This window comes from Urocitellus parryii, chromosome 7, assembly GCF_045843805.1.
Source record: "Urocitellus parryii isolate mUroPar1 chromosome 7, mUroPar1.hap1, whole genome shotgun sequence".
NCBI lineage: Eukaryota > Metazoa > Chordata > Mammalia > Rodentia > Sciuridae > Urocitellus > Urocitellus parryii.
Window position 1 is genome coordinate 17070291 of NC_135537.1, and position 24185 is coordinate 17094475.

The 24185-nt window shown below is 34.6% G+C and overlaps 1 protein-coding gene across 3 annotated transcripts in view; it reads right to left on the minus strand.

Moving 5' to 3' along the window:
• The window catches only part of Tbc1d31 (TBC1 domain family member 31), a 73305-nt gene that overhangs the window by 19134 nt on the left and 29986 nt on the right, over positions 1-24185 (minus strand). For 2 of the 3 annotated variants that reach the window (XM_077800366.1, XM_077800365.1), the window contains exons 8-17: positions 22222-22398; positions 18977-19056; positions 18742-18888; positions 14276-14409; positions 8658-8791; positions 8042-8221; positions 6496-6728; positions 6069-6221; positions 4795-4930; positions 396-488 (exon numbers count right to left, since the gene is read on the minus strand). In XM_077800366.1, the coding sequence (XP_077656492.1) occupies positions 396-488; positions 4795-4930; positions 6069-6221; positions 6496-6728; positions 8042-8221; positions 8658-8791; positions 14276-14409; positions 18742-18888; positions 18977-19056; positions 22222-22398 (1467 nt within the window). Of the gene's footprint in view, positions 1-395; positions 489-4794; positions 4931-6068; positions 6222-6495; positions 6729-8041; positions 8222-8657; positions 8792-14275; positions 14410-18741; positions 18889-18976; positions 19057-22221; positions 22399-24185 lie in introns of those variants that run through there. The other variant, XM_026407213.2, reaches the window with a different exon arrangement.

Consider the following 24185-nt stretch of genomic DNA (forward strand, 5'->3'; position numbering starts at 1 on the left):
TTTTGAGCATCAAGTTGGCACTTCAAATGTTTTGGCTATCAGAGCACTTCAGATTTTGACTTTTCAGATTAAGAATGATCAACTTGTATTGGGATAATTTCACAGTTAGTTGCACAAATGTAGGAGAACTTAGTAAACTGGTAAAGATCCTGAGGCAATGTCTGGGGCTTACATCTGGTGCTTCAGACACCAGGCTAAGCTGCTACAGAAACATGAATTAAAGAATTACAACAAACTGTACATTCAGACATTCTGGCTACTTTACAATCCTGGATAACACTATATGCTGTTTCAAAAGTGATTAAAATGAACATTAAGAAACTATGAATAAATACAGCCTAAAAAGGGTTCGTACAAACTCTGCTTTTCTTACACTGGAAATAAATGACTTCTACCTTCTCATAAAGTCTTTTTTGTGATTCGAGTTCCAGCTGCCTCATTTCTAGGTCTTTGGTTGTGGTAGCAATTTCTTGATCTCTCATTTGTACCTACGGCCAAACAACAAACACAAGTATTACAAATAATTTACAAGTTCATTTCTAAGGAATTTAGTAATCTTATAAAGTGAAAACTCAATGACAGTATTTAAAATAACAGGAATTGGGACTGGGGTTGTGGCTCAGTGGTAGAGCACTTGCATCACACATGTGAGGTACTGGGTTCGAGCCTCAGAACCACATAAAAACAAATAAAAGTAAAGATATATATATAAAAAATAACAGGAATTGGTTTCAGGAACCAGAATAACTGATAATATGTTAATATTCACTGTGGAATCTAGGACTAATCTCTGAGTTAAAGTTATGCTTAATTTTTTAAAAAAGATCACATAGTTACCATAGACTCATTTGGATAGACTGGAAAAAGAGGCAGCAGTTTTTACCACGCTACAGTAACCAACACTGAGTTAGAAAAACTTGAACAACTTAAATTTGGGGTTTACAGAAATACAGAATGTTTAATCTTATGAAATGTAATGGTTATTTAATGTTCTTTTTGATTTATACTTTTTATAAATCAATTTGACAATAACTTCAGGTTGGACTTTACTGTGGATTATTCAACTCGTGTTTTGATCAGACAGACATAGCTCATTTAGAATTCGCCATTCTCTAGAATTGGATTTCTTGAAAGCTTTTCCCTCCTATATACTAGAGGGTTCAGATAAGATATTTTGAGAGAATCTTAGAAATTATCTTAACTATTTGGTTGCCTAAAGCCCCAATTATTTTTAGCAGTGAGAATAAAATACATTGTATGTATTTCAAACAAAACAACAAACTGTAACCAATCAGTTGTCAATCACCATTCATTTATTTTTTATTATTTTTTAAAAATTGTTTTTAGTTGTAGTTGGACACAATACCGTTATTTTACTTATTTATTTTTATGTGGTGCTGAGGATCGAATCCAGGGTCTCACAGGTGCTAGGTGTGTGCTCCACCACTGAGCCACAACCCCAGCCCCCCATTCATTTATTCAACAAACATATGATGATTGAATTACTACCTTCAACTACTGAGGGTTAGATACTGTTGATTAAAAGACATGCTATAAAATAGCATGTAATAGGAGAAGCAATAAAAATGAGAATATAGTGGGACTTGCAAAAATACACATCCTAGGGGTCAAAGAAGCTGGTCCACCTTAAGGCTGTAAGTGGGAAAGCAGCTGGCTCAAAGGTGGGGGGCTTGAGTCTAGGAGGCAAGAGCAGTGCTGAAGCCAAGGGGTGAAGGAGCTGTCGGGCACAGTACAGTGTGCCTTTTAAGGATTTCAGCTACAGAAGCTCACTGCTTATGAATTTTCAGTGACATAAACAGCCACGTGCCAGAAAAAAACCAGATCACTTTGCTGTTAACAGATGTCTGAAGTCACATATACATGTCACTTTGGACTTAGGCAGTCTTTCCTGCTGGAGTTGAAGAGGAGCGTTTGCAGTTGGGAAGGGTGAGAGCATGTTAGAACAGGCAGCTGGCAGAGTAGGGGGCTAGAAGGGCGGCGGATGCCTGACCATGCTGTTGAAAGGACATTAAAATACTCTGACCACAAAACACTTTGCCTCGCCTCAAGAACTGGAAATATAGGCTGGGGCCAAGGCTCAGTGGTAGAGCGCTCGCCTAGCATGCGTGAAGCACTGGGTTTGATCCTCAGCACCACATATTAACAAAATAAAGATATTGTGCCCACCTATAGCTAAAAAATAAATATTAAAAAAAACCCTGGAAATAAAGATTTAAGAGTTCTGAGCCTGCTTTACTTTTGGGGAAGAACATATACTCTTTGAGAATAATGAAATATTAATTTGATCCACTAGATAAGAGAATAAAAAAAGTCAATTAAAAATTAATTAGCTCCAATAAAAATGTGGGAATAAAAGAAAAAAAATTAATTAGCTTTAGCCAGATGCCATGGTGCCTGCCTGTAATTCCAGCCGCTTGGGAGGATCATAAGGAGAATCTCAAGTTCGAAGTCAGCCTCAGCAATTTAGTGTGGCCCTAAGTAATTTTTTAAAATTAGCTTTAAACAAAAGTATTATGCTATAAAAAAAGAGAAAATAGATTTTGAACACAGATGAATTAAAAATAGTCCCAAAGACTTAAAAATATTTAGTATTTTATAAAAAACAAGTTTGAAATTTCCTAAAGTAAATTAAATTCAGTGTAATCCTAATAAAAATTTCAATAGGATGTGGGGAGATGGGGATTCAGAGTGTGATAAAATTCTCAGTCTGTTTGGAATGCTAAACATCTAGGAATACTGAAGAAACTCTTGAAAAGGAAGACTGATGAGTGGGAATCAGGCCTAGGTAGTAGAGCATCACAATTATTACACATTGAAACTGCATGGCACTGACTTAGGAACAGGCAGAGCAAGAGAGAAGGTCAACTACATGAGGGAATTCAATATGTAATAACCATTGGCAGATGACTACTAACATTCGACAGTGCTGGGACAAGGGATGAGCCTTTTGCACAGAAAAAAGCTTAAAATAACTCATACCTTACACTCAATTTTCAGACAAACTAGGGGTTGGCAATTTTTTTCTGTTCAGAGCCAGATAGTAAATCCTTTAGGCTTTGTGGGTCATTAGGTTTTTGTCACAATCACTGGCCTCTGCCATCGTAGTACAAATGCATCCACAGACAATATGGAAACAAATGGATGCACCAATGTTCCAATAAAATTTCATCTATAGACCCTGAAGTCTGAAATTCATATATATTTTTAAAAATGTAATATCATGAAATGCCATTGTCTGAGTTTTACTTCTGCTTTTCTTTCGTTTTTCTAGTACTAGGGACTGAATCCAGGGCCACACACATTGCCAGACAAGTGTTCTAAAACTGAGCTATATCCCCAGACCTACTGATTTTTACTTTATTTATTTATTTGTTTGTTTATTGGTACTATGGATTGAATCCTCAGGGGCCCTTTACCACTGTGCTACATCCCTAGCCTGTTTTACTTTTTAATTTGAGAGAGGGTTTTACTAAGTTGCTTAGAGCCTCACTAAATTGCTGAGGCTGGCCTCAACAGACAAACAGGTTAGTTTTCCCCAACCTACACTGTATAAGCAGCCACTAGCTGTTGGTTGTTGAACTTTTAAAATGTGACTTGTCCCAATTGTGGTGTTCTGTTAAGTGTAAAATGAATAGTGGATTTCAAAGCCTTAGTACAAAAAAAGTAAACAAATAGTCCACCAAAAATGTTTTTATACCAGTTGAATACTGAAGTATTGATGTACAAACATACTGAGTGGAATAATTAAAATAAGTAAAATTAAGATAATTAAAATTAATTTCATTTTTTTTCTTCTTACTAGAAATGCTTAAGGCTGAGGCAGGAGGATGTCGAGTTCAAAGCCAGTCTCAGCAAAGAAGGGAGATGCTAAGAAACTCAGTGAGACCCTGTCTCTAAATACAATACAAACTAGAGCTGGGGATGTGGCTCAGTGGTCGAGTGCCCCTGAGTTCAATCCCCAGTACTTCCCAACTAAAAAACAGAAATACTTAAAATACTATAAAACTTAATTTGGGGCATGGAAATTTAAGCTAAAGATTAAAATATCTTAAGCTGCTTTCATGTGGAAAAATGTACAATGTAGCACAGTTTTGTAAAAGAAACATTGCAAATAACCTAAATGCCCAATAGCAAAGGATTAAAGAAACTATGGTACATTCATCAATGAAATAGTAGCAATAGTAGGCTGGGGTTGTGGCTCAGTGGTTGAGCGCTTGCCTCACATGCAAGAGGCACTGGGTTCGGTCCTCAGCATCACATAAATAAATAAATAAATAACGATATTAAAAAGAAAAAGAGATGTTAAATACTTAAAAAAAGAAATAGTAGCAATCACACACACAAAAAAAGAGAAATACAGCAATAGGAAAAGATATTCAACATATATCATTTTTAAAGGCATGGTATAAAAACAAGTTGTAGGGAAAATAATCCCATTTTTTAAAAAATATAAGTGTAATTACTTTTCATGTATAGAAACAGACCCAAAAAGTTGTGCAATCAATTTATTTTTTAACAGTTTATCTCTGAAGATGAAAAGATGAAGCATGGAAAAGGTCCATTTTTAACTCTATATATTTTATACTGAAAATCCTACATTGATGATACATAAATATTTACATTAAAAAGGAATCTTTCCCCAATCACAATTAACTTCATGATTAACTGATATGGATACATTTTTATTTTGGAGAAATAGTCATCAAGAATACTAGTCAATTTGACTAGTTACTACAACTAAAAAATAAATATATAAAAAAAAGAATACTAAACCTTTCTCTCAATTTCATCATCCAGTCTTTGTAGTTCCATTTCACGTTGATCTTGCTGAAGCTTCAGAAAACGCCTTCTAGCAGCATCTTGTAAGTATAATTCCTTTATCTTCAGCTCTCTTTTCACAGCAGCTAATCTTAGGTACAAAATACATCAAAGGGAACATTTCCCAATACAGACTTAATTTTTTCACAATAACAACCTGCAACTTATTTTGATGCCACTTGCCCATTTAACTGGTACCATGGTAACACAACGGTGTTTATAACACATAAATGAACAATGCCCAACTATACAAGTCCACATGTCTGCATGTAGATGATAAATGGCCCTCACACAATGGGCTATCCTTCTCACACATTTCGAACAGGTTTACCAGTTAGATTGTTTCAACATGATCTAATAAACTTTATATGAAGGAAAAATGCCAAAAAATACTCCAATGTTACCAAACGTGACGTATGCTTATTCTTTTAGAATTTTAATAGAATGCTAAAAGCTCAGTTCTGTAATTCCTTTTAACATAGAATTTTGTTTCATAAAGTTTCACCCCAAAATAAAAATCAATAAACACAGAAACAAGTTTCCAAACAGGCTTAGTCTAATTGTTTATCCAATAATCGTAATTAAACATTTTTACCTCATTAACATACCCCTGAAAAAGCATTTAATATTTCTTCCCTTGTTCTCCAAATCATTAGATGAATAATGAGAATTATTTTATGTTTCAATTGTCAGGTCACATACTTATGTTCAAAACACAATTTAAAAAATTATACTCCAGGGGCTGGGGTTGTGGCTCACTGGCAAAGTGCTTGCCTTGCACATGTGAGGTACTGGGTTCGATCCTCAGCATCACATAAAAATAAATAAACAAAATACAGATATTGTGTCCCTCTATAAAAAAAATTGAAAAAAAATTATACAATTATACTCCACCTAATGTGATTTACCCAGTATTCTATTACAAAGCATTTCTGCCTACTGTAATGTTTCTAGGTAATTTTCTTCAAGGTACATTAGATCTCATATGAATTCTGAGTAATCAGTGCAAAGTTATATCATATTCAGCATAGCTTTAAAATTATATTTTATTATATACCTTTTTTGAAAGGTGGTATAAATTTTTTTATTAACTTACACATTTGCTTAATGGAAACTAAATAATAATATGATAATTCTGCATATAGCATTGTTCCTATATAAGAAATGGAAGAAAAGAAAAGTTATTCAACTGACTCATGTGCATAGTTTTTTTTCAGATGCAAACATACCTCTGTCTTTGCTGCATCATCTTTTCCTCCTCTTGCAAGAGCATTTCTCTTCTTGTTTCTTCAGCTTTACGGAGCAGCTCTTGTTTCTGGTACCATGCTTCATCTTTGATTCTTTGCTGGTCCACTTCAGCATGCATATCTTCAACTGCCTGCCTTAAGGAGACAATATTTATTATTATGAAAACACAAACAAGAAAGCTTAGTGATTTAGTCCAAAGACAATCAAAACACAAAATGTATACTTGATTAATATGCAGTAACTGATTTTACTTCCAGATCAAGAATTAAATGTTTAAAGATACCTCCAGCCTTCAAACTTTGATTCTGCAAAAATACTTAAAATTTAATAGATTTTTCATTAAAAATTTTCTGGCTTATATTTATAACAGATTTCATTTCTATCAAAGAACAAGTATTTCATTATTACCTCTCTCTCAAGTAATCCAATTCATCTTTCCTTATTCGTTCTCGTTCCTGTGTCTGATAGTCCACAATAAACTTTGGATATTGATTAAATATTGGATATTGTCCTTTTGTCAGTGCAACAAAAACATCCAGCACATTGTCTGGGTGAATGTGAGCAGGCGTGGTTTCCATGAGATGATAAACTTCTCTAATCACAACATTTATATCCAGGTTATTCCGATGGTGAAAAAAATACTGTAAGAAAATTTGATGTTTAAATCAAGATTTACCTAACAAAACAATTTTGAGGCAGAGTTAAAACAAGATTTCAGAAATATAAATGTGAATTTAAATTTTTTTTTTTTTTGGAAATTCACTGAAGGCTTTCTTAATCCAAGTTTTAAAATAAAGATTCAATTTTGTATTTTCAAAATATAATAAGATGCCACAACTATATTATGAAATTTTGAAATCAAACAGTTTACATTTTAACTGAATATGAAGACTTTCATTATAGTAGAAAAAGAATGCTTTAACAAATGAGACCACTTCCACTGTTTGGATTTTTAGAAATTCAAAATCCAAAATAAATATATTAGAAAATAAATTAGTTGGGTGGCTTAAAGATATCTGAAATAGTTCTATATTATCTTGTTCTGGCAGATCCAATTTCTAAAATACATATGTGTGTACTATGTAACCAAAAAGTAAAAGTAAAGTTTAATTTGGTAGAAATCACAAAATCGGTTACAAACACACACAAAAACCTGAACGAATTCATACAATCCACCAAAAGAGACTCTCCTTTTTAAAACCACCTCCATTCTGTACAATGCCCACATTCAGATTTTCATTTTTTTTTAAGTCAATGTCTTACTGACAACAACTAAATGGTGTTTACAGCATTTTTATCATGTGGTAGATTCCATCTATTCACTATATTTTCTAAATTGTCCTACATGAAAATACATTTTTTATATCGTCTATCTTATAAAGTTTACTATTAAAGTATATTAAACTATTTTAAAAAACCAACCCACTTCCAATGCCTTCTTTCAGGCACTTTCCTACCAAGCCCCTGGACCCTCAGTCACCATTTTGCATGTGTAATAAGCATCCCAACCACCACTAGTCAGATAGGTCACTGATAATATCATTACAGAATAATTGACTACTGAAGTGGTCAACATCTTTTACAAAGGCTAAAAAAAAAATAAAAAAAGAAAAAGAAAAAAAAATCACAGCCAGGGGCTGTAGCTTAGTAGCAGAACACTTGCCTGCTCATAAACTCAATCCCCAGTGCTGATTTTTTTTAATTAAAGAAAAATAAATATAAGCACAAAACCCCAATGTTATCATAATTTTCTTCTGACACCATGACTGTAAGACTCAGAGCCTGCTGTCATTGTTTAATCACATACAAACTACAGGGATGCAGTCCAACTTGTTTTCCATTGTATTCCTGCCACCTAGCACCACAGCCTGACATACAGTAGTAGGTGCTCAATTATATTTTTCAACTGAAATAGTTAAAATTTGAAAACCTTCTCTTAAGAACAGATATTTACCTCAAAATCATCCTTAAGAGTACAATTGAGCAAAGGAGCTCTAGAACATATGTTGTAGGCTACCACAGTCATCAGCAGAAAGGAGGGATGGTTGGAAAAGACGTTGTCAAATAATTTGAGCCATTCCTCTCTTGTCAGTACTTCTGAGAACACAGTTTCAAGAAGAGGCCAAGCATACAGCTAAAATAAATGTGGAAAAAATTCATTAGTTTTCTAATGAAAAATCAAAATGAAGTCATTGATAATATTCTCTGATATTCAAGCTATGAAAATAATTATATTAAATACAAAATTATGAAAAAAACTACCTCTTCGTAAACTTTAAGGAAGGCAGTTTAAATAGAAATAATGGTTTACTGTTTTATTTTTTGAAGTACTGAGGATTGAGCCCAGAGGTGCTCTATCATTGAGCTACATCCCCACCACTTTTTATTTTTTACTTTGAGATAGGTCTTAGACCACCCCCAACTAGCTAGGATTACAGGTGTAGGCCACTGCACCTGGCTTACTATGCTTTTTATTATATGCCTTCACAAAAATACAGTTCCATTTATACCAGAATCAACGTTAACTCCTCAAATAAGTTATATTATTCTAAAACTTGTATACCTCTTACCTGAGATGTTATATCATGAGCTATGAAGTGCTGCAGCAGTTCCTTGTCATGAAATGCTAAAATGTTTTCTATTATACTAAGAATATTGATAGGAGGATTAGGAAAGTATTCAAACCAGTGTTGACACCAATTGACTACAAAGGAAAAGGAAAAACAGAAAATGCATCTTTAAATACTTTTCTATATTATCGAAGGTCTTTATAACTCTTAAATGTATCCACTCTTTCTGTCCTCAATATATCCATGAATAAAAACATAACCTTTTACATGTGTTCTTAGAATAAGTGATTTTTAAAATTCTATGTTAAAATAGAATCTTAGGTGCAAACTTTTTCAGAGTAGTAAATGAAAATGTGTCAATTAGAACACACACACACACACACACACACACATACCTTTCCAAGGTAATTCTTTCTTTAAAAAAAAAAAAAAAATATATATATATATATATATATATATATATATATATATAATATTTTAGTTGTCAATGGACCTTTTTATTTTATCTACTTTATTTATTTATATGTGGTGCTGAGGATCAAACCCAGGGCCTCACACATGCCAGGCAAGCATTCTATCACTGATCTATAACTCCAGCCCCTTTCGAAGGTATTTCTGATCTTCGTTACAGGATATAGGATATTCTGGTTTCTGGGACCTCCTGTTTTATCCTTCTCTTGAGTAAAGGATCCCTTTTATAAAAGGTTCCTATGCAGGTGTTCCTTAAATGTGCTCAGTGTTAATATGCCTACCTCCTTAAATCTATTAAAATTCATGCATTATCAAAGTTAGAAAAGCTTTTCCAGGTGTGATGGTGCGATAGTGGATAGTGCGATAGTGCGTGCCTATAATTCCAACTCCCTGGAAGGAGGATTTGCTTGAGGCCAGCCTCAGCCAATTAGTATCTCAAAACAAAAGACTGAAAAGGCTGGGAAAAACAAAAGGTTAAAAGGGCTGGGAATGTGCTCCGTGATAGAGTGCCTCTGGGTTAAGTTTTCAGTACCAAAAAAAAAAAAAAGTTAGAAAAAATACAATTACATTCTTACATATTCATATACACATACTTAAAACAGATGTCTATATATTGTAACCTTTATCCATTAAATGACAATTAAAAAGTCCCCATTCCCAGGAAAAGACTGATTATTTATAACCATAATAACAAGTATCATAGGAACTAGTTTTAAATTTCATTAATCAATGACATTTTGTTTCAGTAAACCTGAATTTCATAACCAACCAGCAGTACTCTCTGAAAGTCAGCTAGTCCAAATTAGACTCCATTTCACTGAAAAGGTTTCTAAAGCTGACTTAAACTCACTGCCCTGTGTAATCAGTGTAGCCAGCAAAAAAAGGTCTTCTCAAAAGATAATTGTTGGGCTGGGGATGTGGCTCAAGCGGTAGCGCGCTCGCCTGGCATGCGTGCGGCCCGGGTTCGATCCTCAGCACCACATACCAACAAAGATATTGTGTCCGCCGAAAACTATATATTGAAAATTCTCTCTCTCTCTCTCTAAAAAAAGAAACATCTGCTTAAAAAAAAAAAAGAAAGATAATTGGTTGGTTTTGCTTAATGCTTCAACTGTCCTTTAGATATTAATTCATATATATGAATATATATATATTATATACACACACACACACTTTAAAAAATTTTTTTAGTGGTAGTTGGACACAATACCTTTATTTATTTATTTATTTATATTACCTTTATTTATTTATTTATTTATTTTTATGTGGTGCTGAGGATCGAACCCAGGACCTTGCATGTGCAAGGCAAGCACTCTATCGCTAAGCCACAACCCCAGCCCCATATTAAATTCTTTTTTTAAAATTAATTAATTGATTTTTATTAGGTATATATGACAGCAGAATGCATTTTGATTCATCGTTCACAAATGCAGCACAACTTTTCATTTCTCTGCACATGACGTAGTGTTGTACCATATTTGTAGTCATACACATACCTAGGGTAATGATGTCCATCTCATTCCACCATCTTTCCTGTCCCCACACTCCCTCCCCTTCCCTCTGGACTGTAAGTTCCAAAGCCACAAAGACACATAGCAGAGTAAAGAGAAAGGATGGTATGAAGAGTCTATGTATTCCAAATAATTCAGAGAAGTGACTGTTTGCTTTCAAATTTTCTTCTAGGCACCATCTGGACTGTAAGTTCCAAAGCCATACAGACACATATAAAGTCAGGGTTCTTCAACTGTATTAATTAAATTATATAATTTATATAATTAAATATATAAAATATATATATAAATTCTGCTTTTTAATTTTAAATACAGGCTGAGTCTCCCCTATCTGAAATGTCTGGGACCAAAAGTGTTTCAGATTTCAGAGTTTTTTGGGTTTTGGAATATTTGCAAAACTTTACCAGGTGAGCATCCTTAATCCCAAAGTTCTGCTCCAAAATCTGAAAATCTGAAAGTGTCATGTTGACACTCAAAATTTTAGTTTCTGAATTTAGAATTTTCAGATTAGGAATGTTCAACCTGTATTGAGTTGTAGTTTCATCCTTTGATAGTAAGCTCTCCTATTTAAAATTAGCAAAAGAAGTCTTTATTAACAGAATATTGTATTACAAGTGGTTTGTAGGGACTTTCTAATTTTGGGTTTTATTATATTATTGAGCATTTAAATGTGAGCTAGATGATTAAGTCATAAATAAAATCTTCCAAAGACTAAGTTTGAAAAGAAATATTTCAATTTCTCTAAATTGCTGTTTTATTGTTTTTTTTTAAAGCGAGAGTGAGAAAGAGGGGGAGAGAGAGGAAGAGAGAGAGAGAGAATTTTTAATATTTATTTTTTAGTTTTTGGCGGACACAACATCTTTGTTGGTATGTGGTGCTGAGGATCGAACCCGGGCCGCACGCATGCCAGGCGAGCACGCTACCGCTTGAGCCACATCCCCAGCCCTAAATTGCTGTTTTAAAATAAGTTAATTTAAAAAGGAAAATTGGGTTCAGCAGCATTTTACCAAGTACCTTTTATGTCTCAGACACTACAATGTCACTCTATGTCACAACACACACAAAGCCCTTATCCTCCCTGTAACATTAATAGAATACTGTTTTCAAACAAGAGAAAATCCTATCTACATTAACCATTTGCCCTAAGTATTTTTATTCCACTTTAGTACCACCACAAAAGACATATGACACACACAGACACAAATAAAGTCAGAGTTCTATTTAGCCCCAAAATTAACCACCTGCAATAACTCTTTGCATTTATATTGACTCTTTACATTGCCTCTTTAAATCCTAAGACCTCTTTACCATTCTTCAGCTTTTTTGGTAACCTACAGATATATAATTGTGTGAAGTATGATATATAATGTGAGTGCCATACATATAAGTCATTTCATTGGAAAGGAATAAAAAGTTTGTGGTTAACAAGTGAAACCAGGAAGACTTAGTGAAATAAAGTCAATGAAACTGATGTACTTTGAGAATCTATGAAAAGCCATTCAATAAATACTGACACTATGGCCAGGCACTATTGTGCCTTTTGTAATCCCAGTGACTAGGAGGTTGAGACAGAAAGATAGCAAATTCAAGTCCAGCCTCAGCAACTTAGTAAGGCCCTAAGCAACTTAGTGAGACCCTGTCTCAAAATAAAAAAATAAAAAGGGCTGGGGGTGTGGCTCAGTGGTAAAATGATCCTGGGTTCAATCCCTGACACCAAAAACAAAACAAAACCTGACATGTAAAGACACAGGGTGGCAATCTATGCTATTGGCATAGCACACTTGTGTGTGTGTGTGTGTGTGTGTGTGTGTGTGTGTGTTACTGGAAATGAGCATATAGGCTTGTATACTTACTTAAATTATGTTTCTTTTTTTTAAAAATGAATTATGCTAGTATATGCACACTATGAAATATTACAATCAATAAAAACACCTAAGAAATTTATAAAAATTAGGAAATTTACACAATATTAAATATTAAATAAAACCATGATTAAATAACAAATTGCTTAAAAGCACAGAAAAAGTAGAAAGGTAAATAAGTTATGGTATACCTATAAGTTGAAATATTATATTATACAGGCAATAAATAATGCTTTCCAAGCATATGTAGAAATTTGGAAGGAAATACCCATAAGAAATTTATCAATATATTACCAAAGATTGTTTCTGGAGAGGAAAAATACTGAATTTTCTTCTGCATACTTTCTCTAATGATCAAAAAAAATATTATCAAAATAAGTACAATGTAATAAAAAAGTATGGAGGGAATTATAATATGTATGCTTGAATTTTAATTTAATTTAATTTAATCCAATTTAACAGACATGATTTTACTAATATGAAAATAATGACCCATTTGCTGGCATAGATGATGGTGGTGGGCAATGACCTTAATGGCAGCAGATTATGGATTATGACTGCCTGGGTCAGATGCTTGCTGCCACCAAACTAACCTTGGATGATAACCTAAGTACTCTGTGTTTCAGTCTCCTCATTTGTAAAAAGGAGGTAATATCTACCAAATAGAATTATTGTAAAGATTAAATGCATGAACAAAGTAAAACATCTTTGATCTACACATCAGGCACCTGAGAACAGTGTCTGGTACACAGAAAGAGCTCAAATAAATGTTAGCCACAGATGACGAAGATAAACAACAGGCACTGTGTGCAAAGTGCTTTACAAACTCATCAATCCAATGAAGAATAACTGCCTTTCAGTAAGTGGAGGATCTGCTTCTTTCTTCACAACCAAATCCAGTATGAATATCTTCTAAAATTTATCCACCCAAATTTCCCCTTTTTTTGGCGGGTGGTGGTGGTGGTTGTATGAGGGATTGAACTCAGGGGCATTCGACCACTGAGCCACATCCTCAGCCCTATTTTGTATTTTATTTAGAGACAAGGCCTCACTAAGTAGCTTAGCACCTTGCCTTTGCTGAGACTGGTTTGAACTCATGATCCTCCAGCCTCAGCCTCTGGAGCTTCTGGTATTACAGGTGTGTACCACGGCTCCTAGCCCAAATTTTCCTGTAAATAAAATGTTTTTTTTTTTTATTTAATTGCTTTTATTTTTTAAATACATGACATCGGAATGCATCACTATTCTTATTACACATATAGAACATAATTTTTCATATCTCTGTTTGTATATAAAGTATGTTTACACCAATTCATGTCTTCATATATGTACTTTGGATAATGATGTCCATTACATTCCACCATCATTCCTAACCCCTGCCCCCTCCCACCCCTCTGTCCTACCTAGAGTTCGTCTATTCCTCCCATGTCCCCCCTCCCTACCCCACTATGAGTTATGAGTCAGTCACCTTATATCAGAGAAAACATTCGTCATTTGTATTTTTGGGATGGGCTAACTTTACTTAGCATTATCTTCTCCAACTGTATCCATTTACCTGCAAATGCCATGATTTTATTCTCGTTTATTGCTGAGTAATATTCCATTACATGTTTGAAATGTCCACTTTGTGTAAAACCTGATTGTTCCACACTTTCCTGACTTAAAAAAGTAGAGAAATCTAGGATTGTTGTTAGGTGTCACAAAGGTGCCAAATCATCAGGAAAATGTTTCAAGAATTCATTCTTGGTTCATTCTGTAATCATTATCTACTTACTTATGAGAGTAGCAACGACTTCAAAACAGATAAGCTGGTTGTTCTGGAATAATTTTACAAACGGAAATGCCAAAAGTGGAAGATAGGGTGTGTCACTAAAGATGGCAGACCAATGAGCTAAAGCAGACAGGGTTCTGTGAATAAAATAATAAAGACCAGAAAACAATAATGTCATTAAAATTTGTGAATAAAAAATACCGTCACATGATAAAAATTTCAATACAGAAGGTATATCTGGTGAAAATTGTTCCTTTTACCTATCATCTAGATCCTTTCCTCTAAAGCAATTTAATTATAAAACCTCTTTTTAAAAGCACAAATCATGGTATATTATAAACATTGTTCTGTACCTTGCATTTTACAACTAATAATCTGTTGGAAATAGTTAATATCAGTAAATGTACAGCAACAGCCTCATAATGTTTTATAGTTGAATGAGAGCTTTGCACAGGCACTTTTTTTTTTTTTAATGATCCCCATTCTTGGGCCTTTAAGAGTCTCCTAATCTTTTATAAACAATGCTGTGCTGAGTATGAGTATATGTCCATCATTCTTCATGTGGTATTACAAATTTGGATAAATTCCCAGAAGTGGAATTGATGGGTCAAAGGATATGTGTGTTTGTAATTTCAATAGCCAGACCAGGCACAGTGGGTCATGGCTGTAACACCAGTGACTTGGAAGCTGAGGCAGAAGGATTATAAATTGGAGGCCAGTCTCACCAACTTAGTGAGACCCTAAAAATAAAAGTCAAATAAATAAAAATGGCAGAGGATGTAATTTAGTGGTAAAGTGCTCCTGAATTAACTCCCAGTTTAAAAAAAAAATCCACAACCACTACCAAATTGTCATCCACAAAAGTACTTACATTCCCATCACTTGTGTAAAAGGATGCCTGTTTTCTCATACTCTTGTCAACATAATTTATTATCAACCATTTATTTCTAGGTGAGAAATGACACTTTTATTATGAGGAAGATCAGCAGCATCTTTTCATGTTTAAGAACGATTTCCAGTGCTGTGATCTGTATGTTAAATTCTTTATCTATTTTTCATTGATCAGTTTTTTTCACAATTATTTATATGAATACTTCATATGTTAGAGAAATGAGCCTTTCATCTGTCATGTTTTACCTGTATTTTCTCCATTTCATGTCTTTGTGTAGAAATTTTTTTCACATGTTGAGATATTATATTCATATCAATCTCTTTTTGATATGTCAAGCTTATTTTTTTATTTTTTATTTTTTTATTGGTTGTTCACAACATTACATAGCTCTTGACATATCATATTTCATACATTAGATTCAAGTGGGTTATGAACTCCCAATTTTTACCCCAAATGCAGATTGCAGAATCACATCGGTTACACATCCACATTTTTACATAATGCCCTATTAGTAACTGTTGTATTCTGCTACCTTTCCTATCCCCTACTATCCCCCCTCCCCTCCCCTCCCATCTTCTCTCTCTACCCCATCTACTGTAACTCATTTCTCTCCTTGTTTATTTTCCCATTCCCCTCACAACCTCTTATATGTAATTTTGTATAGCAATGAGGGTCTCCCTTCATTTCCATGCAATTTCCCTTTTCTCTCCCTTTCCCTCCCACCTCATGTCTCTGTTTAAAGTTAATCTTTTTTTTTCCTGCTCTTCCTCCCTACTCTGTTCATAGTCGCTCTCATTATATCAAAGAAGACATTTGGTATTTGTTTTTTAGGGATTGGCTAGCTTCACTTAGCATAATCTGTTCTAGTGCCATCCATTTCCCTGCAAATTCCATGATTTTGTCATTTTTTAGTGCTGCGTAATATTCCATGGTGTATAAATGCCACATTTTTTTTTATCCATTCATCTATTGAAGGGCATCTGGGTTGGTTCCACAGTCTAGCTATTGTGAATTGTGCTGCTATGAACATCGATGTGGCAGTATCCCTGTAGCATGCTCTTTTAAGGTCTTCAGGGAATAGTCAAGAAGGGCAATAGCAGGGTCAAATGGTGGTTCCATTCCCAGCTTTCCCAGGAATCTCCATACTGCTTTCCAAATTGGCGGCACCAATTTGCAGTCCCACCAGCAATGTACAAGTGTACCCTTTTCTCCACATCCTCGCCAGCACTTGTTGTTGTTTGACTTCATAGTGGCTGCCAATCTTACTGGAGTGAGATGGTATCTTAGGGTGGTTTTGATTTGCATTTCTCTGACTGCTAGAGATGGTGAGCATTTTTTCATGTACTTGTTGATTGATTGTATGTCCTCCTCTGAGAAGTGTCTGTTCAGGTCCTTGGCCCATTTGTTGATTGGGTTATTTGTTATCTTATTGTCTAATTTTTTGTCAAGCTTATTATACTTTGGATTATAATTCTCCAATATTTACTTCTAATACCTTTAAGGTTTCTTTTAAACTTTGTATTTTGAAATAATTTTTGTATTTAAAAATCACAAAAATAGAGTCTGAGGTTGTAGCTCAGTTGGTACAGTGTTTGCCTTGCATGTATTGTTGTTGTTTTTAACCTTTATTTTATTTATTTATTTTATGTGGTGCTGAGGATTGAACCCAGCACCTCGTATGTACTAGGTGAGCGCTCTACTGCTGAGCCACACCCCAGCACCTGGGGTGAGGTTTTAAGATAATCAATTTAGTATTTGGAAAACTGATAAATAAATTTTTAAAAAAGTACTATGCATTAACCTGCCTTTCCTATGTGGATTCTATCCCAGAGTAGCCAAATAACAGAAATTTTCCTTTAAAAAATTTCCCAGTTTAGGGTCTGGGATTGTGGCTCAGCAGTAGAGTGCTCGCCTAGCACATGCAAGACACTGGGTTCAATCCTTAGCACCACACAAAAATAAATGAAATAAAGATGTTGTGTCCAACTACAACTAAAAAAAAAATATTTAAAAAATTTCCCAGTTCATAAAAAGAGAAGAAATGGTAGAACTAGATTTTGTCAATGTTTTGCTGATCTCTGGGGAAGTAACAGGCCTATTGGATGATCATTAATAACCATTAACAGCTCCAAAAGAGAGACAATCAGTAAACTTCCTAACAGATGTACATAAGGCCACCTACAAAGTTTTCTTGAAAAACAAAAAAACAAACACCAAAGGGTAAAAAATAAAAATCTTGTACCAGAGCAGGACCCTAGCTTGATTATCACTTTATAGTAAATTCAGGACAAAAAGGAACATGGTAAATAACACCATGGGAACAAATCAGAAAATTCCAAAATATGGACAATTCATATTGTAAGTTAATTCCTGGTTTCTTCAACAACTAAATCGAAAAAAAAGAAGGAATCAGAATTGGTAGATTAAAACAAATCTTAAAAATGTGTGCACCTTGTTTGGACCCTGATTTACCATAAAAAATTTCCTAAGACAATCAGAGTAATGGAAAAGATGATGGGGTACTTAAGGATACTAAAGAATTATTGTTAATTCTTTTTTTTGGTGTGATAAAAAGGTAAAGTGCTTGCTTATCTTAAAGGAGCCCCTATCCTTTAGAGATATGTGTATAACTATTTAGTAGGGTGTGTGAAAGTGAATTGACCACAAGGCAGGTGGTGTGAGAGGGGTGTGGAGTGAGTGGAAGTACTAACACAATAAGAATCGCCTGAATGGGCAGCTACTGAGCTGGGTGACAGGCCCCACTGAGAATATTCCTTATATTCCTATGCATACTTATGCTTACAACTTTTTATAACAAAAGCTTAATTTAGTAAGTCTTGGACTCTGCACTTACATGACTGGGTCATATTTCCTAACTTCTCCATCCTTGCTTGCTTGCTCTATCTCTCTATCGCTCTATCTATCTATCTATCTATCTATCTTTTTATATATATGTGGTGCTGAGGATCGAACCCAGGGCCTTGCACGTGCGAGGGAGTGCTCTACTGCTAAGCCCTAGCCCTAGCCCCTATGCTTCTATGTTTTTTTTTTTATCTGTAAAATAAGTTAAGTATATATATTTGTAGTGCTTAAAACATGAGAAGTACTTTAAAGGGTTATGTTCTATTATTGATATTTGTTGAGTACTTAATATGAAATATACACTAGCATAAGCATTCTAAAAGAGGTTCTCATCTAATTACTCCAATAATCTTATGATGTTGGTATTGTTAGACCCATTTTCAGATAACTGAAAGGTGAGAAGTAAAATAGCATCTCCTACATCACAGTTGTCAAGTGGTGGAACAAGGACTTAAAACTGGGTGTTTTGCCTCCAAATTCAAAACTCTTTCTACCATGCAGCTCTGTTCCTGAAGATCATTTGAAAGATTCCTATTTTCTAGAACACAATGCAAACTAATTTTCATATATAATATATATCTGTTTTATTTTTACTAGTATGTAACACAGGCTAATCAAAGCTGACTGAACAATACAAAGGGAGGATTTTAAAACATTGCAGTTTTGAGTTACAGGTTTTATATATACATATATTTCTGCAATCTTCAGAACATACCTCTGTAATACTCTGAGTAGTTTCCTACTTTTGATGGGGTATTGCTTCTGAAGGTTGATAAATGCCTCATGAATACCTTTATCTATTAGGCTACTAAATGCTGTATGATTTTCCGGCAGTTGTAGTAGAGCACGCCAAATGAACATTCTGAAATTAAAATACATTTTTAAATAATTTTTTTTGAAAATTTTGAAATTTTAAAAATGATTTAACAATAAAAGATTTAGAACTTTACCTGTATTTTGTTGGATATTCGCCATAGCCTTTTAATAAGATTTGTAAACGTTTTTTGTTTAATCCATCTGACAATTCATTCTAAAAAAAGAAAAAAAAAGAAGTGACATAATCATGAAACTGAAAACATGGTCATCTTGTCCACGGTGGCTTTCCAACTTTAGAATACACACACAGTAAGAAATATTATTCACATCACCAGATTCTATATCACACACACTCTCTCCCTCCTTCCTTTAAGCACAGATACACAGCAAATATAGTTTATGATGTATTCTTTTCCCAGGAGAGGACTTTTTTAAAAAGTTAGTAAATTCTTCAGGTTTTGGGAGCCAACGGAAAAGATAAAAAAAATATTGTGTAGATATTTACATAGCCATTAAAAATGTAGCCATTTTAAAATGTAAAAATTATTCTTAGCTTGAATAGCCTGACTGGGGCCATGGTTGTAGTTTTCTTTCTTCCCTCACCATCTCTCTCTCTTTTTCTTAAAATTCTCAACAATTCCCTCAAATGAAAGCATGAAGGCCAACTCTGGTGGAAAATCTTATCTAGTTCAGCCTTTTATCCTCAGTAACTTCTGACAGCTCCTTACATCGAAAACTTTCAAGTCAATTTTTAATCTTAGTAGAAAAATAATTTTTATAGGCTTTAGCTATTTTCATAAACTACCTCATTTGATGCTAACAACTACATAAAGGAGATGGGATGTTATCTTCATTTATTCATGAAAATGGGAAGATTAGAGTTCAGTGACTTACTCATGGTCAGGAATCTGCAAGTCCTGGCTCAAACCTGACACCCGATTCTGTTTTAGTTTCAGTGATCTTTTTGCTACAAGAAACTAAATATTCAAGAAAGTGGTGAAGGAAAGCCCAGATGATGATGAAAGAAGATTCCCATTCAAGAACCAGACACCAGACACAGAGTGCAACCAGTCCAGTCAGGAGCAAAGTGATCCAGGAAGGAGAAACGCTGACTACTGCCAACAAGATACTGGCCACCGCTGAACACAGCCTCTTGTTAAACAAACTATAGAACACTCTGGGGAGTTGGGGCTGAATTTTATCTGTTCTTGTCTTGGTCATCAGCTCCTGGTGCCAAGCCTCGTTGAAGACATGCATTTCTTCCCACAGCTGTGCTTCACTGAACTTCTTCCTTAGGGCTGGCTCTGGGTTCCTCAGAAGCAGCCCACTCCCTGACATCATTTGGGAGGAGATCCACATCCGTCCACTAGAGGACTGCCAGAAACTCTGATTGCGATAAGCCTTTTATTTTCATAAGTCACCTGTGATCATATTCATTCGTTTTCCCAGAAAAGGCTCTTGTAAATTCCCTGGAATGCTGAATCTAACAAAGCACCAAATCCAAAGACAGTATTACAACCATCCGACACAGGGTTCCCTTGTGAGATTTCCAGGTCAAGTCTCGGGTAGCACTCGAGAGCTCATCTTCTTCTAGAGCATTCACTGAATAGGAGCAATACCACCCAATCTTTACACAGCTTTAGCTTTGTGCTGGCTATTCAATTTAAGTGTGATAAACACTTAGAAGGCTCCAAAGCTCCTGATAATACTTTATATCTTAATGTAGAAATGGGTATGTGCAGAAAAAAGTAAATATAGCATGTATAGTCCTGTTACCCTTAGAAGGCTTGTTTGTAAGTATGGCTCATGTTTGTGTCTAGAAGATAGAATTTGGAAGAATTTCTATCATCCTCACAACCAATAAGAATGGTTCAATGTGCCTAAATTGTATAATGTGGCTTATGATGAACACTTAAGAGTGTTCACTTTTCTCTCAAAGTCTGGAACTTAAAACATGTTAAGCAGGTGCCTACATAACCAGCAAAAGCCTTGGGCACTGAGTCTCTAATGATTTCCTTGATAGACAATACTTCACATATGCCATCAGAATTTACCGCTGGGGGAATCAAGTTTGCCCTGTGACCCCAGGGGGAGAGTACTCAGGGAAGCACGTGGCCTGCTTTCCTCTGGACTTCACCTTTGCTAATTGTGCTTTGGATCTTTTCACTGTTACATAAACTATGAATGTGTAACAAAGCACCAAATCTGAAGACAGTACCAGAGCCACCCAACACAGGGTACATATGTGATCTTTTTATTTATTTTTTTACTAAGTTGTAATATGCTTTATACATTCTTCTCTGTGTGTGTGTTTCATAATTTTAAAAGTCTTCAAGATGAAAAGTTATTTAAACTAACGTGAAAAATACCAAATGTTGGTGAGAATGTGGAGCAACTACAGCTCTCAAATACTGCTCATGGGCATGTAAATTTGCTTCAACCAGTTGGCAAGGTGCTGGTAAAGTTCCTTTTTTTTTTTTTTTTTGATATGTGTCATGGTAACATTGGTGTGTTTGGTTTGTGAAAATTCATTGTATACTTGTGTATACTCATGTACTCTGCAAGTGTGCATATTTATCATCAATAAAGAGCTTAAAAATTCATCTAAAATAACATAACTTCTCTATTCATATCTCTTTCTATTCCAAAGTACTATCAGTGCTTTAGAGGAAGTTAGGAAAACACACAAAAATTTATATAAGAAGAAAACTCACTGAAATTTCTACCCTCAAAGGTAAGTCTACTATTAGCATCCCAGCTACCTCTAGGAGGACAAAGATGAATGGGACAATGAGCAAGGAGAAAGAAAGGCATACTTGAATTTTCCCCCCTTTATTACCTTCTGTATCAGCATCGCCTAAAAGAAGTACAACACGGGCTACAAAATTAAAAATTTTCTAGGAATCACATCCAAAACGTAGAGAAATAGGGAAAATTCAGCTTAATAATAATAGTTAGCCCAACATAATGAGATCAGTTCAACATATAATCAGTACAAAAATAATTGACTAATAAGATATTTTACATTATTTACTTGATTCTAAGTTTTCACACCTTCTTACTGTGAAAGTGTTTTAATTTAGAGCGTGACTTGATTCAGACTAGCCACACTTCAGGTATTCATCGGTCACATGCTAGTGGCTAGCATATTAGACAGTACAGTTCTGTACTGTCTTTTTAAAGTACATAAACATGTGCTACATTTATGTCAAAACATAAAATGCATAAAAGCACAATGCAATTTCAGTTACCATGTTCTTCTCTTCATATGATATTCCTTTAGGTTCCAGGACAGGGAAGTGACAATGGCCTACAAATCACAAGATCTGCCTACAATGGTGTTATGATAAAACAGAGTTTAATGATAAAATATTCTTACCTCTTTATTTTCAAAAGTACCAGTGAGGTCTTGTTTTAATATTCTAGTCTGAATTTTGCTATCTCTGGATTTTGTTGGCCGCTGTACTCTTCCTGAAGGAACCATCATCTTAACATCACTGGCATTCAGTTTATTCTTGGGCAAATCTTCGATTACTTTCACTAAAGGAGGTGGCGGCTGAAAGAAGAAAAAAAAAAAACTATATGCATACACATAGTGGATATTCTTGGAAAATAGGTCTTAATATATGATTTCTGAAATTATGTATAATTATTCTTCAGGCAAAAAGTATAAGTAAAACGTCTAACAATGTTTTCTTTTCCTTCTTCTTCTTCTTCTTTTTTTTTTTTTTTTTTTGTACAAGGGATTGAACCCAGGAGCGCTTTTAAATTCTTTTAAATTTTGGGACAGGGTCTCACTAAATTGCTGAGGGCCTTATTAATTTGCTGAGGCTGGCCATGAACTTGTGATCCTTCTGCTTTAGCTTCCCAAGCCACTGGATTACAGGCATGTGCCATAGCACCCAGCTTTAAGATTATTGACTAACAAAGCAAATTTCTGCCATATTTCTTTGAAGAAGAATGATACATGATGAATATCAGCAATAGGTAGAATTTAATTATTCCTTGAAAGCTGGCCTAAAACCATACAGTGCAAACCCATTTCCATGCTTGCATGACAAGGTCAGTAGTACAGTGACACTCTACTCCAGAGAAGGTATAGCTGCCCACGTGGTCATCAAAACACTGAGAGAAGCACCCTAACAGTCTTCAGGCTCAAGTGACATCTAAGGAAGAGGAAACTGCCAAACGACTTTCCTCTGACAGCACAGGACCCCCACCTCTCTGTCCAGACTCAAGGCTATAATCCACACAGTGAGGACTGTCAGTTCCTTACTATATCAACTGCTATGAGGCAGCTCAGATGGCATGACTTAGGATCCAAACCCTTATTTTTATGGGGTATATCAAATGGGAAAATAACCGACAACTTCCATGTATGCAACGTAAAAGGACTCATTAGAATCTGTTCTCCATACGTCATATTCTCTTTGAAATCAGAAGATACTCCTTATTCAAAAGAAATAAGCAGATAAGGTCACTGAGACTTTCCACATTCTAAACACAATTAAAGCACAACGACCATTTATATTCTATGATTCAGTTCTTTAATTCTTCATCTATGGAATAGAATTAAAAGTAGTCTTGACTTAAATATTATGCTCATCTTTAATATCCTTAGTTTATCTGATCTCTGACTTCAACCCTTTCTTCTAAATTTGTATCAAACTTTCTTTTTTATTCTAATGTTGTTTTCCCCGAGTTGTACTTCATCGTCCACCTGAATTACAACCTCCAAGAGTCAGGGCCTGAGATGTGACCTGATTTGACATACCTTTGTACTGTTACAATTTCAACACATAAGAATCCATTTACTTATTAGCCCAGTATCAGAAATTCTCTCAGGACAAGGAAAGTGCAGAAACAAAATGTGGAAGGAATGGTACACAGGTGGGTTCAGGTTTTTAGAGAATATGCAGCTGAAGATCCATAAAGACAATGATGGTGCAGGGGATGTACCCAAAACTTTGAAAGAATATTCCACCTTGTTTAAATTAAGCTGGGTTTTCTGTTCAATTTGCTCAATAAATAAGAGCATGGAGGAACTCTATGAGTTACTCCTACCACAGTTGTTCTCAGATACCTCCCTGCCTCTTTCTATGGTTTAGTTAGTACTGAAAAACTGACTAATAAGGCTGAAAAGTCTCTCATTAAGGATAGATAATGCACAAATATTTTTAAATATATTAATATACAATAAATATTATAACACATAAAATATTACTAAATGTTATGTGTAAACATAATAATCTAAATAAGAATATGATCCAATTATACAGAGTATAATCTAAATAATAATCTAAATAAGAATATAATCCAATTATACAAAGTATAATCCAATGT